This window comes from Carcharodon carcharias, chromosome 14 (assembly GCF_017639515.1).
Source record: "Carcharodon carcharias isolate sCarCar2 chromosome 14, sCarCar2.pri, whole genome shotgun sequence".
In the NCBI taxonomy this organism is placed as follows: domain Eukaryota; kingdom Metazoa; phylum Chordata; class Chondrichthyes; order Lamniformes; family Lamnidae; genus Carcharodon; species Carcharodon carcharias.
The window spans coordinates 5055232-5067950 of record NC_054480.1 but is presented as its reverse complement, the minus strand read 5'-3'; the positions used below and the strand labels follow the sequence as shown (position 1 = coordinate 5067950).

The following is a 12719-nucleotide window of genomic DNA, read 5'->3' as shown; positions in this document are numbered from 1 at the left end:
CTGCAGGGGTTCGATTTATTTTGGGTAATGATATAGCTGGGGTCACAGATTTGGGTGATGCCTGCAATAGTTGAGCAGCCTGTAGAAATGTTTTCAACAGAGGTGTCGCAAAAGGAGCATCCTGGATTGTTTCCAGATTGTGTGATAACGAGATCATAGGCTAATAGGGTGAAACAAGAAAAACAAGAGGGACGGGCAGTTCAAAGGCAGGAAGAAGGTATTGAAATCCAATTAGCAGGCACTGTGTTGTATGACATTATTTAGAAAGACATAGCAGAGAAAAAGGCAGTTGAGGCATTTAGCTCAAGGCATTTAATTGAGTTGCAGCAAAAGGATTTGCAATTAAAAGAGTTATATCAGGCAGCTTACTCAGAAAGAGAGGCAAAATGTATTCCAGAATTTATTACCTTAAGGATGATATTTTAATGAGGCCGGATCATGTCTCAGCAAATGAAAACTGGAAGGAGATATCTCAGATTGTTATCCCAGTTGAGTATAGAAATGAGATTCTGAGGATTGCTCATGAAATTCCAATGGGGGACATGTAGGAATTAGAAAGGCACAGGCAAAAATAGAAAGACATTTTATTGGCCAGGATTGCATAGGAATGTAGTCAAATTCTGTAGAACATGTCACATATGTCAGGTGATAGGGAAACCACAAGCAGTGGATTAAACCAGCACCTTTAATTCCAATACCAGCATTTGAAGAATCTTTTCCTGGGGTCATGACTGATTGTAAAAGACCCCTCCCTAAGACTAAAAGTGGAAATCTATATTTACTGACAATAATGGATGTGTCTACCAGGTTTCCTGGAGCAATACTTTTAAGAAGCATTACAACAAAGAAGATTGTGGAAGAGTTAGTTACATTTTTCACAAGATATGGTTTACGTAAAGAAATACAATCAGATCAGGGGTCAAATTTCATGGCACAGCTGTTCAAGGAAGTAATGAACAGTTTGGGGATAAAACAGTTTAAATCAAAAGCTTACTACCCCGAGTCACAAAAGGGGCTTTGGAAAGATGGCATCAAACTTTAAAAACTATGATGACAGCGTGCTGTCAAGATTATCCACAAGATTGGGATACAGGAATTCTATTTTTGTTACTTGCTACTAGAGACGCTCCTAATGCATTGACTGGTTTGAGCCCTTTTGAACTAGTTTATGATCATGAGGTAAGGGGACCACTGAAATTGATTTATGAGAAATTGGTGGATCAAAATTCATAAGCTACTCTCCTGGATTATGTATCAAACTTCAGAGAAAGATTAGACAGAGCATGTGAGTTGGCTAGAGAACATTTAAAAGATATCACAGCAAGTGATGAAACTGAAAGCAGACAGGAAGGCTACAACTCGGAATTTTGTTGCTGAAGAGAGAGTGCTAGTTCTGTTACCAGTACTGGGTGACTCATTAAAGACAAGATTTAGTGGGCCTTGCAGGAGTGAAAAGAAATTTAGTGAAGTAAATTATTTAATAAATACTCCAGATAGAAGGAAGAAGCAGAAGGTGTGTCATGTAAACATGCTTTACAAGTACTTTGATAGGGAAGAGGAATAAAAAGAGTTGTTAGCAATGGTGGATGATGAGAAAGAGGTAGAAGTGCAGGACTCTGAAAATGATTTTCCTTGAATCAAATTGGATAATGAGGGGGTACTTGAAAATTTAAATGAAATATTGAGTTACCTTCCAAACAAGTGTCAAAGTGATTTGGAAAAGCTTTTGCAGTCAAACAAACCAATTTGTGGGAATAAGTTGGGGAAGGCAGATTTAGCTATGCATGATGTGTCTGTTGAAGTTTCATCTTTGATAAAGCAATGTCCTTATAGATTAAATCCAGCAAAGTCATCACAAGCACAAAAAGAAATGATTTCATGCTTCAAAATGATATCATTGAGTCTAGTTGCAGTAACTGGAGTTCGTCTATTGTGTTGGTACCGAAACTGAATGGAACACAAAGACTGTATGTGGACTAATGGAAGGTGAATATGGTGACAAAAGGAGTTTCATATCCTATACTATGGTTGGAGGATTTTATTGAGGAGGTGGGACAATCCAAATTTATCACAAAGATTGACTTGCTGAAAGGATATTGGCAGATACCATTATTGGAGCGAGCAAACTATCAGCTTTTGTGACACCAAATCGACTATATCAGTTTAAAGTCATGCCATTTGGTATGAAGAATGTACCTGCAACATTTCAAAGACTGACAAACAAAGTAATTGCAGTTCTAAGCGATTGATGTTCTAATAGTTTTCAGTCAGGCCTGGGGGGAGCATTTATTGCATTGATTATAAGAAGCTAATTTGGTGATGAACTTGGCTAAAAGTGAATTTGCAAAAGCACAAGTTACATATCTAGGCCATGCCATTGGACATGGTAAGGTGGCTCCAAGAGATGTGAAAGTCAAGACTATCGTGGATTTCCCAGTGCCTACAACAAAATGAGAAGTTTTGAGATTTCTGGGCATGAGTGGGTTTTACCAGAAATTCGTACCAAATTTTAGCCAAGTGGTTGTTCCACTGACTAAACTATTAAAAAACAAGAAGTTTCAATGGACACTGGAGTGTCAGGAGGCATTTGACGGTTTGAAAACTGTATTAACTACGACACCAGTTTTGACAGTACCCAATTACGTCAAGCAATTTACGTTGGCCGTTGACATAAGCGATATATTGCAGCCATACTGTTACGAGAAGATAACATTGGAACTGAAAACCCGATGGGGTATTTCTCACAGAAATCAAATGCACAACAGAGAAGATATTCAATGATCGAAAAAGAGATGTTGGTTTTGGTGTTAGCATTGCAGCATTTTAAAATCTATGTGGCAAACAATTCAGTAGAAACAATTGTTTATACAGACCACAATCCTTTAAAGTTTCTGGGCAAATTTTGAGACAAAAATGCAAGGCTGCTCAGGTGGAGTTTATTACTGTAGCCATTTAATCTACAAATTATATATGTTGCTGGCCGAGAAAATCTGATTGCAGATGCTTTATCAAAAGTTTGAAGCTTAATGGGAAAATTGGACATTTTAAAGCCTGGACACTGAACCGGAATGATTTCTGCTGATACCAAGGATTTGTATATACATTGTCATGCATCTGGTAATGTAATAGTGTAAGTATATAGATAAGTGTAAGAGATAGTGTAAGATGGGTTAATAAAAATGAAGTTGTCTTTTAGAATTATGGCGGTTCATTTTTCTATAAAAAGGGGGATGTCAAGAAGATATAATAATGTCTATAATGTTATTGGAAATTATTTTAAAATAGATTTTAGTGGTGTGGGTATCTATGTGTCTGTATGTGTGTGTGTCTTAATGGGATTAAAGCCAGCTGGCCTGGAGGCTTTGATATATAGAAGAGAAGTAGATTTGAAATTTTAATTAGGAAAACAGGGAAGTGACAAGGTGAAGTGTAAAGGGGGCAATTTACATTTTTTAATAAACCATTCAAAAGAATGGGTGAAATATTACACCTAGCCAGGAGAAACCAATTTGTCTACTTTTCCCAAAGCTTACTAATAAAATTGGTGTTATGAAAGGGTTTTATTGTTAGAAGAGGTAAAGTTCAAAAAACCTAGTGATACAATGAGAATTTACATTCAAAGAGGAAAATAAAGGAAGAGAAGGCTGTTGGTAAAAGAGGAGGGATTCTAAGATATAAAGCTTCCAGCCTGTAAGCCTCAAGCCATTGTCTGCAAGGACCCAGAGCTGAAAGAAACTCATTTTTAATGCATCTGTCCAGAGTGTGCTTTGCCAGGGGTCTGTTTAAATCCATGTGTTTTACTGTTGCCTTAACGGAGGTGCACCTAGGAGTCAGATTAATTAGGGGATTTCTGCAGCTATTATAGTAATAATTTTGTAGACCGATATATGTTGGCATACAAGTACACAGGTCCCCGAAGGCAGCAGTTCAAGTAGACGAGGTTGTAAAGAAGGCATATGGAATGCTCTCCTTCACTGGTAGAGGTATAGAATATAAAAGTAAGGATATAATGTTGGAATTGTATAAAACACTGGTGAGGCCACAACTGGAGTACGGTGTGCAGTTCTGGTCACCACATTACGGGAAGGACATAATAGCTCTGGAGAGAGTGCAGAGGGGGTTTACAAGAATGTTGCCAGGGTTAGAAAAGAGTAGCTATGAGGAGAGATTGGATAAGTTGGGGTTATTTTCCTTAGAACAAAGAAGGCTGAGAAGTGATTTGATTGAAATGTACAAAATTATGAGGGGAATTGATACAGTGGACAGGATAAAATTGTTTCCCTTGATGGAGAATTCTAGAACCAGGGGACATTGATTCAAAATAAGTATAGTGGGGAACATGAGGAAGAATGTTTTTACGCAGAGGGTAGTGGGTAGCTGGAATTTGCTGCCCAAGTTGGTAGTAGAAGCAGAAACTTTAAACTCTTTTAAAAAGTACCTGGATCTGCATCTAAAGTGCTCTAAGCTGCAGGGCTATGGGCCAGGTGCAGGAAGGTGGGGTTAGAAAGGGCACCTGGGTGTCCTCGGGCTGGCATGGACAAGATGGGCCAAATGGTCTCCTTCTGTGCTGTAACCTTTCTATGGTTCTATGGTTCTATGTGCTTACAATCTTTTTTGTATTAATAAGTGGTTAATTTAGTTTTATAAAAACCTCTTGAGGCTCAGTGGTCTTATTATTACTGAACTCAAAGCCTGCAACTCGAAACATACAAATTGCAAAATGGGTTAAGACAGTTGTTTCAAGCTTCCCTCTGGGATTTGAACAGCTCAGCATTTACCATTGGCTGTATCAATGCTCCGAGGAAAGATTGAAGAAACTAGGCCTGTGTTCTCTGGAGTTTAGAAGAATGAGAGGTGATCTCATTGAATTGTACCAAGTTCTTTTAGGACTCAAAAGGGTAGATCAGGAATGACATTTTGCCTGGTTGGTGGGTCTAGAACCAGGAGACACAGTCTCAGGATTGGGGCAGGCCATTTTGGGCCAAGATGAGGAGGAATTTCTTCAGTCAGAGGATGGTACATTTTTGGAATTCCCTACTCGAGAGGGCTGTAGAGGATCAGTCAATGAGTATGTTCAAGGCAAAGATCGATAGATTTCTAGAGACTAATGACATTAAGGGTTATGGTGATAGTGCAGGAAGATGTTGTTGAGATAGAAGATGTACTTAAATAGGGGTGCAGGTCTGAGGGGCTGAATGGCTCACTCCTACTCCTATGTTCCTATTTTGATAGGAAGAATAAAGAGATAAGGTATTCTTTGGTCTAATGAGTCTAAATGGGATAGAGGAGCAAAAGGATCTAGAGTTACAAACACACAAATCACCCAAAATAGTGATGCAGGTAACAAAGGAAATAAAATAAAACTGGGACCCATTTCTAGATGGATAGAATTGAAAAGTAGAGAAGCTATGCTAAACTTGTACTGAATCTTGGTTAGATTACATTCGGAGTGAACAGTTCTGGTCTCCAAATTATAGAAAAGACCTAGGAGCACTGAATGTGAAAAAAAAGATTCATTAAAATGATACCAAAACGGAGAGGTTCTACCAATCAGGAAAGATCAAACAGACAGGGGATCTTTTCTGTTTAAAAAGAGAGTGGGGGGTTGTTATGGTAATGTCGATGCAGAGAAGTTATTCCCGCTTCTGGGTGAGACCAGAACTAGGGACCATAATTATAAGATAGTCACTAATTAAAGCAATCAGGAATTCAGGAGGTTCTTCTCAACCCAGAGAGTGGTAAGAATATGAAAGCCACTATCATATGGAGTAGATGAGGCAAATTCAAGGGAAGGCTAGATAAGCGCATGAAGGATAAAGGAATAAAATGATATATTGATGGCCTTAGGTGAAGAAGGGTGGGAGGAGATTTGTGTGGAACATTAACACTGGCATAGTGAATCATCTATTTCTGAGCTGTAAGTAGCTGAGATTGAAGCAAAAGCAGGGATGAAGGATTTCAGTAATGTGGAGAGACTGGCAAAGTTGGGGATGTTCTCCTTACAGCAGAGACGTTTAAAGGAACATTTAATGGAAGTGTTCAAAATCATGAGGGTTTTGATACAACAGATAGGGGGAAAGTGCTTTCACTGGCAAGAGGGTCAGTCACTGGGAAGTACAGATTTGTGATCAAAAGAATCAGAAAAGGAGATGAAGATTTTCTCTGTGCAAAAAGTTGTTACAATCTGGAATGCATGGCCTGAAAGGGCAGTGGAAGCAGATTCAGTAATAACCTTCAAAAGTGAATTGGATAAATACTTGAAAAGGAAAGGTTTGCAGGGCTAAGGAGAAAAAGCAGGAGGACTGGGACTAATTGGATAGCCCTTTCAAAGAGCCAGCACAGACATGATGTTGTGCTGTGTTGTTTGATACAATGGTAAGTGTAACCATCCCTGAAAATGAGGTTACAGCCTTAAATTTGCTCCAGGGTGCAATTTATAGAGAAGAATGTACACCGATGTATGGAAGGAAGAGTTTCTCTATAATGACAAATCTTCTGCGCTGACAGAGTGTTTCTCGGAAGATTGACATCATCATTCAAAGGACCAATGGCTAATTCTGACAACATTCACTACCCAGCAATTGGGCATTGATATATAATCCCCGCTGTGTTCAGTGTGTTTTCTATAGTAATGATTAATATACCACTTCCAATTAACAAAAAAAAATGTCACTTTTGAATTCTATATTCAGAACAGAACATTGCTGTGTTAATCTCAATAGGTCATGTGAGAGTTTCACAATGTTATCTGAGCTTTCTTCCTTTTAGCAACTTTACTCAGTCTCCTGCCCACTTCTTCTGTAAACCAATACCCCATTGACAAGATGGTGAAGGTGAAAACCATGTAAACTTTTCTCGATCCCAAAATGCCTTTAATATAATTAACAAAACCATAAGAATCCCAATAAAGGCTTCCATTTCTATAACACCTTTCATAAGACAGCCGATGAAGTACTTTTTGAAGTATAGTCACTGATATAATGTTGGAAATGCAGTAGCCAATTTGTGCACAGCAAGCTCCCATAAATAGTAATCAGATAATAGCCAGATAATCAATATTTTAATGATGTTGGTCCTAGAACCCCAAGGAAGAACAGTACAATTCCTAGCCTCAGCTATCTACAGTCCAGCTCTTACACTTCCTGAACTATAATTTGTGATGCACTTCCCGAAAGGGCAATGGAAACAGATTCAATATTAACTTTCAAAAAGGAATTGGATAAATACTCAAAAAGAAACAAAGATTGCAGGGTGATTGGGAAAGAGCAGGGGAAAGAGGAATTAATTGGTCAGCTCTTTCAAAGAGCCAGTATGGTAACAATGGGCTGAAAGGCCTGTTTCTGTGCAGTAAGGTTTTATCATTACAACTATCCAGTATGTAACTCCAGAATTATCCTGACTCCACATAAAAGGCTCCATTAAATTTCAGGACATTGGACACAATCACAATGTAAATAAACACCTTTTAGTTAGTGACACATAAAGTCTCCTGCTTCTAGAAAGCCACGTGGCTTTGTACCTCAGCACTCCTTCAATCAATGATTTATAAACCATTACAGTGAAAAAAGCAATGTAACCAATCCGGTCTTTGCACTGATAGAAACACAGCATAAATCTGTTTAAAATGCACACGAATGTCCCGTGGTATTAATCAGTGGGTGGGAACTATTCAGTCAAAGGGTATGCTGACTCGTTCAGGAGGCAATTAAAATAAAAGACAAATATTTTCTCATTGACTCCCATTTACCCAAGAACCAAACAAACACATTTCACAACTTAGTTCACAGTCTCTCAGAGTATTTTTATCAGTCAAGATGCTCCACAGGAACCAATCACAATCTGCTCAGAGATGAAGAAGTTAGCACTAAAGTGGTCATTGATTGGTTCCTTGGAAACTTGAACTAATCAAAATGTTTGCACATGGCATACATGGGAACTGTAGGAGGCCACTTGGCTCCTCAAGTCTGCTCTGCCCAAGTAGGATAATCGCAAGAATACTAACGTTAGGGGCGCAACAACTTTACTGAATAAGAGAGCACTGGTTGGTTGGCAAGTTGATTCTGGTTGGTGGGGGCATTGCCATGGATAGAGTGGACATGGGGAAGATGTTTCCATTAGTAGGAGAGACTAGGACCCGAGGGCACAGCCTCAGAGTAAAGAGAAGACCTTTTAGAACACAGATGAGGAGAAACCTCTTTAGCCAGAGAGTGGTGAATCTATGGAATTCATTGCCACAGAAGGCTGTGGAGGCCAGGTCATTGAGGATATTTAAGACCGAGATAGATAGGCTCTTGATTGGTAAGGGGATCAAAGATTACGGGGAGAAGGCAGGAGAATGGGGTTGAAAAACTTATCAGCCATGATTGAATGGTGGAACAGACTCAATGGGCTGAATGGCCTAATTTCTGCTCCTATGTCTTATGGTCTAAAAACAGAGTTAACGTTTCGAGTCTATATGACTTCTTCAGAGCTGGTTTTCTGTTTTTGTTTCAGATTTCCAGCATCCTCAGTATTTTGCTTCTAACTTAATCTATAATCGTTTTATGTTATCCTTCCATCTATGATGTCACCTACCTTTGTCTCATCAGCAAACTTGGATATGTGGCTCTCTATTCCATCATCTAACTTGTTAATAAATATGTGGAATAGTTAAGGCCCCAATACAGATTCTGCAGGAAACCACTAGTCACATTCTGCCAATTAGTGAACCAGTCCATCGTCCCTCCTCTCTCTCCTGCTGCTCAGCCAATTTTCTATCCAATTTGCCTTGAATTCCATGAAACTTCAACATTAGCTAATAATTTCTTAGGTGGGACTTTATCAAATACCTTCTGGGAAGTCCATATAAATAACATCCATAGACATTCCCCAGTTCATTACTTTAATCAGATCTTGAAAAAAATTTACAGGGACATCGTATCCTTTACAAACCTTCTTTATACATATATAGAGAGAGAGAGACACACACACAAGATGACAAGACTTCAGGAAGTAACGGCACAGCATCAGCTGCTGGCCAGAACCTGCAACTACACCATTACAGGAGCTGTTTACATACATGATTTCCATTCCATTCGAAACGTTGACAGAGCTAGTGTCAATCTTCGTAAAGAGACGGCGAAAAAAAATGACAAGGGGAAGTTGGGCAGTTTTTGAAACCATCCGGATGTGTAAAAAAAAAATGAACAGCGGTTCAAAAAGGCCAAACACGACACTGTCAGGGCCAATTAGGGTTAGACACTAAATGCTAACTTCATCAGCAAAACAACGCTGATTCCCATAATGCATAATACATTCTTTAAAAGCTATCAAGATAGACAACTTGAAATACGTAATAAAATTTCCTCTCTCACTTCATGCAGCAATACCTTTGCCGATGTGAGTGAAACGCAAAAATCAATTGTGTTTCCTAGCAGATATTTTATTAATAAAAATTCTCTTCCCACAAACTGATCTGAACTCCGTCAAAGGCGACTGGAACCCCCACCACCAAACACTTCCACTGGCTGTATGAGTTTTAAGGAATTAAATGGGAATTAAAATCTATGCAAGGCGTTCAGTGTTCACCTGCCAGCAATTTGCACAAGTTATGTGACTGGCCCCGATCCTCCTCTGCTTCCTCAAGAGCTCATTCAACCCCCCTCTCTCACTCTCTGACTCTCTCCCTGCCCATCGATCGAATGATTTTTTTTGCTGATTCCATCAGTTTAAATCCAGGGCTGCTCCAGCGCTAAAGAATCTGAGCTCGGAAATTTGCAGCAACGGATCGCACAAACACACAAATACACACACACACACAAATACAGACACAAATACACACACAAATACATAGGAATTATAGCAAAACACAGGATGATAAAATAAACAAAGCGTCAACTGATCATCCTTTTTTTTTCCCCCTGCTCTATGGCTGGAGTTGAATTTACCGAATGATTCAATGTTGTGTGAGAATCCCAGACTGCGACAGAGGGTTCGATTCAACCGCCCCCCCCACCGCCCAAGGTACATTTTGGCGTTACTTACACATATGCATGGTAGATGAACGCCCATCCCCGCGGTCTCTCCAGCACATTGTACATAAAGTTCTGCAGCTTTCTGTAAAACGCGTTCCTTTTCGGGCGTTTGCCCACTGCGGACCGGGGCTTGCCCAAGATGCTGCCGCGTTTGGTGCCCTCCGTGCCGGCGATGAGCAGAGCTCCGTCTCGGGTGCAGGAGGAGTCCGCCCCGGCGCTGATTGCACCCTCGGTTCCTCCATCGATGCCCACGAAGCCCACCTTCAGCCGCTTCTCCCCCGGCCCGGCACCCGCCTCCCCGTTTCTCTTGGATTTCTGCACCATGGTGAAGACTCAGCAACCTGCCCGGCCGCAGCGGGGGTTCCCTGGGATCATGCTGTGCCCTCCCGACGCTCTCTTCCGCCTGCCAAGGGGGGGCGGGGGGAATTCTGCTCCCCGCTCACCCCCCTCCCGTCCCCCCACCCAGACCCGCGTTGTAGACAATGAATCCAGTCTCAGAGCTACAGCTCCTCCATCCGCACACTGACAGCCACATTCCCAGCAAAACTGCACTTGCGCAGCCCGGGAACACGGCACAGCAGAGATCCTTAACCCCTTCCAACCTCCCCAAACTCAACATTCGTGATGGCAGCTCCCAGCTCTGATGGCGCTTTGGCTTTTACCGTTTGACATTAGAATCTTAAGGCACAGGAGGGGGCCACTCAGCCCATCATGCCTGTGCTAGCTTTTTTTGGAAGCGCTATCTAGTTAAACCCACTCCCTCCTGCTATTTCCCTGTACCCCTCCCTGCAAGCCTTTCCTTCTCAAGTATTTACCCAATTCCCCTTTTGAAAGTCACTATTTCCTTTCAAGCAGCGCCTTCCAGATCCTAACAACCCTCTGTGTGAAGCAACATTCTCCTCATGTCCTTTCTGGTTCTTTTACCTTCAGTCTGTCTCCTCTTGTTACCGACCCCCTCCTGCCAGTAGAAAGTTTCTCCCTCTCGACTCTCTCAAAGCCTCACCTAATTTTGAAGAGCTCTATTGAAATTACCTTTAAACTCTCTGCTTTAAGGAGAACTGTCCCAGCGGCTCCTGTCTCTCCACAATGCACAAACCTCTCATCCTTGGTAGGTGAACTTGGACAATGGGATGAATACAGAAAGAGACCATTCAGCCCAACATGCTGTGCTAGCTCTAGAGAAGAGCAGTCCATTCAGTTTCATTCCTAACCCCTTAATCCTTTCAATTCATCAAAAAAAATCAATTTCCCTCAATACTACTAAGGAAAAAATGAAACAATTAGAATTTATATAGCACCCTTCACATCCTCAGGACAAGCTAAAGGGTTGAATGACCAATTTACAGAGTCACACTGTGTATCACACAGTGCAATTAAGCACTTTTGAACTAAGGTTGCTGTTGTAACGTAGGAAGCACAATTTTCACACAGCAAGCTCCCAGAAACGGCAGTGAGTTGTGGTGCTGTTGATTGAGAGATGAATGTTGATGAGGCCACCCAGGTGGACTTCTCTGTACAATAATACCACTGGGTCTTTTACCTGAAAAATGATACTTGGTTTTACCTTTCATCTGAAAGACAGCCCCTCCAACAGTGCAGCGCTCCCTCAGTACTGACCCTCCAACAGCACAGCACTCCCTCAGTACTGACCCTCTGACAGTGCGGCACTCCCTCAGTACTGACCCTCCAACAGTGCAGCACTCCCTCAGTACTGGCTCTCCAACAGTGCAGCACTCCCTCAGTACTGACCCTCCGACTGTGCAGCACTCCCTCAGTACTGACCCTCCGACAGTGCAGCATTCCCTCAGTACTGATCCTCTGATGGTGCAGCACTCCCTCAGTACTGATCCTCTGATGGTGCAGCACTCCTTCACTACTAACCCTCCAACAGTGTAGCACTCACTCAGTACTGACCTCTGACAGTGCAGCACTCCCTCAGTACTGACCCTTTGACAGTGCAGCACTACCTCAGTTCTAACCCTCCGACAGTGCAGTGCTCCTTCAGTACCAGCCCTCTGACAGTGCAGCCCTCCCTCAATACTCACCCTCTGACAGTGTAGCACTCCCTCAGTACTGACCCTCTGACAGTGCAGAGATCCCTCAGTACTGGCCCTCCAACAGTGCAATGCTCCCTGAGTACTGACCTTCCGACAGTGCTGTGGTCCCTCAGTACTGACCTCCCAAAACTGCAGCATTCCCTCAGTACTGATCCTCTGACAGTGCTGCGGTCTGTTAGTACTGGCTCTGTGACAATGTCAGCCATGATTACCTGTCTAGGTCTCAGGGAGTGGGGCCCCCAGATACCAACTCAAAGGTGACAGTGCTACCGACTGAGCCAAGGCTGACACTGAATTCTATGTTCTGCTTCCACTAATTTTTCTGGTAGGATATTCATCTGTGGGGGCATCATAACTGACTCTGATCTTGTCCTTCCCTAACGCTGACACTCATGAACTTTCCACTCCCAGAAATTGCTGAGTAGGTACTGGATATCTTTGCATAGTGGTTAGGTTACTGTACTAATGATTATGAAATATAGCTTTAAATCCCAGCACAGCAACATGGAAACCTATGATAAAAGCAAAATACTTTGGATGCTGGAAATCTGAAATAAAAACAGAAAATGCTGAAAAATCTCAGCAGGTCTGGCAGCATCTGTGGAGAGAGAAACAGAGTGAACGTTTTGAGACTGTAGGGCTAAAGAGC

General features: G+C 41.7%; 1 protein-coding gene across 3 annotated transcripts in view; it reads right to left on the bottom strand.

Moving 5' to 3' along the window:
- Positions 1 to 10438, bottom strand: part of LOC121287439 (potassium voltage-gated channel subfamily KQT member 2) — a 165191-nt gene extending 154753 nt beyond the window's left edge. For all 3 annotated transcript variants that reach the window (XM_041205320.1, XM_041205321.1, XM_041205322.1), the window contains exon 1: positions 10024 to 10438. In XM_041205320.1, the coding sequence (XP_041061254.1) occupies positions 10024 to 10337 (314 nt within the window). In that variant the 5' untranslated portion in view covers positions 10338 to 10438. The remainder of the gene's footprint in view (positions 1 to 10023) is intronic.
- Positions 10439 to 12719: the final 2281 nt, after the last annotated feature.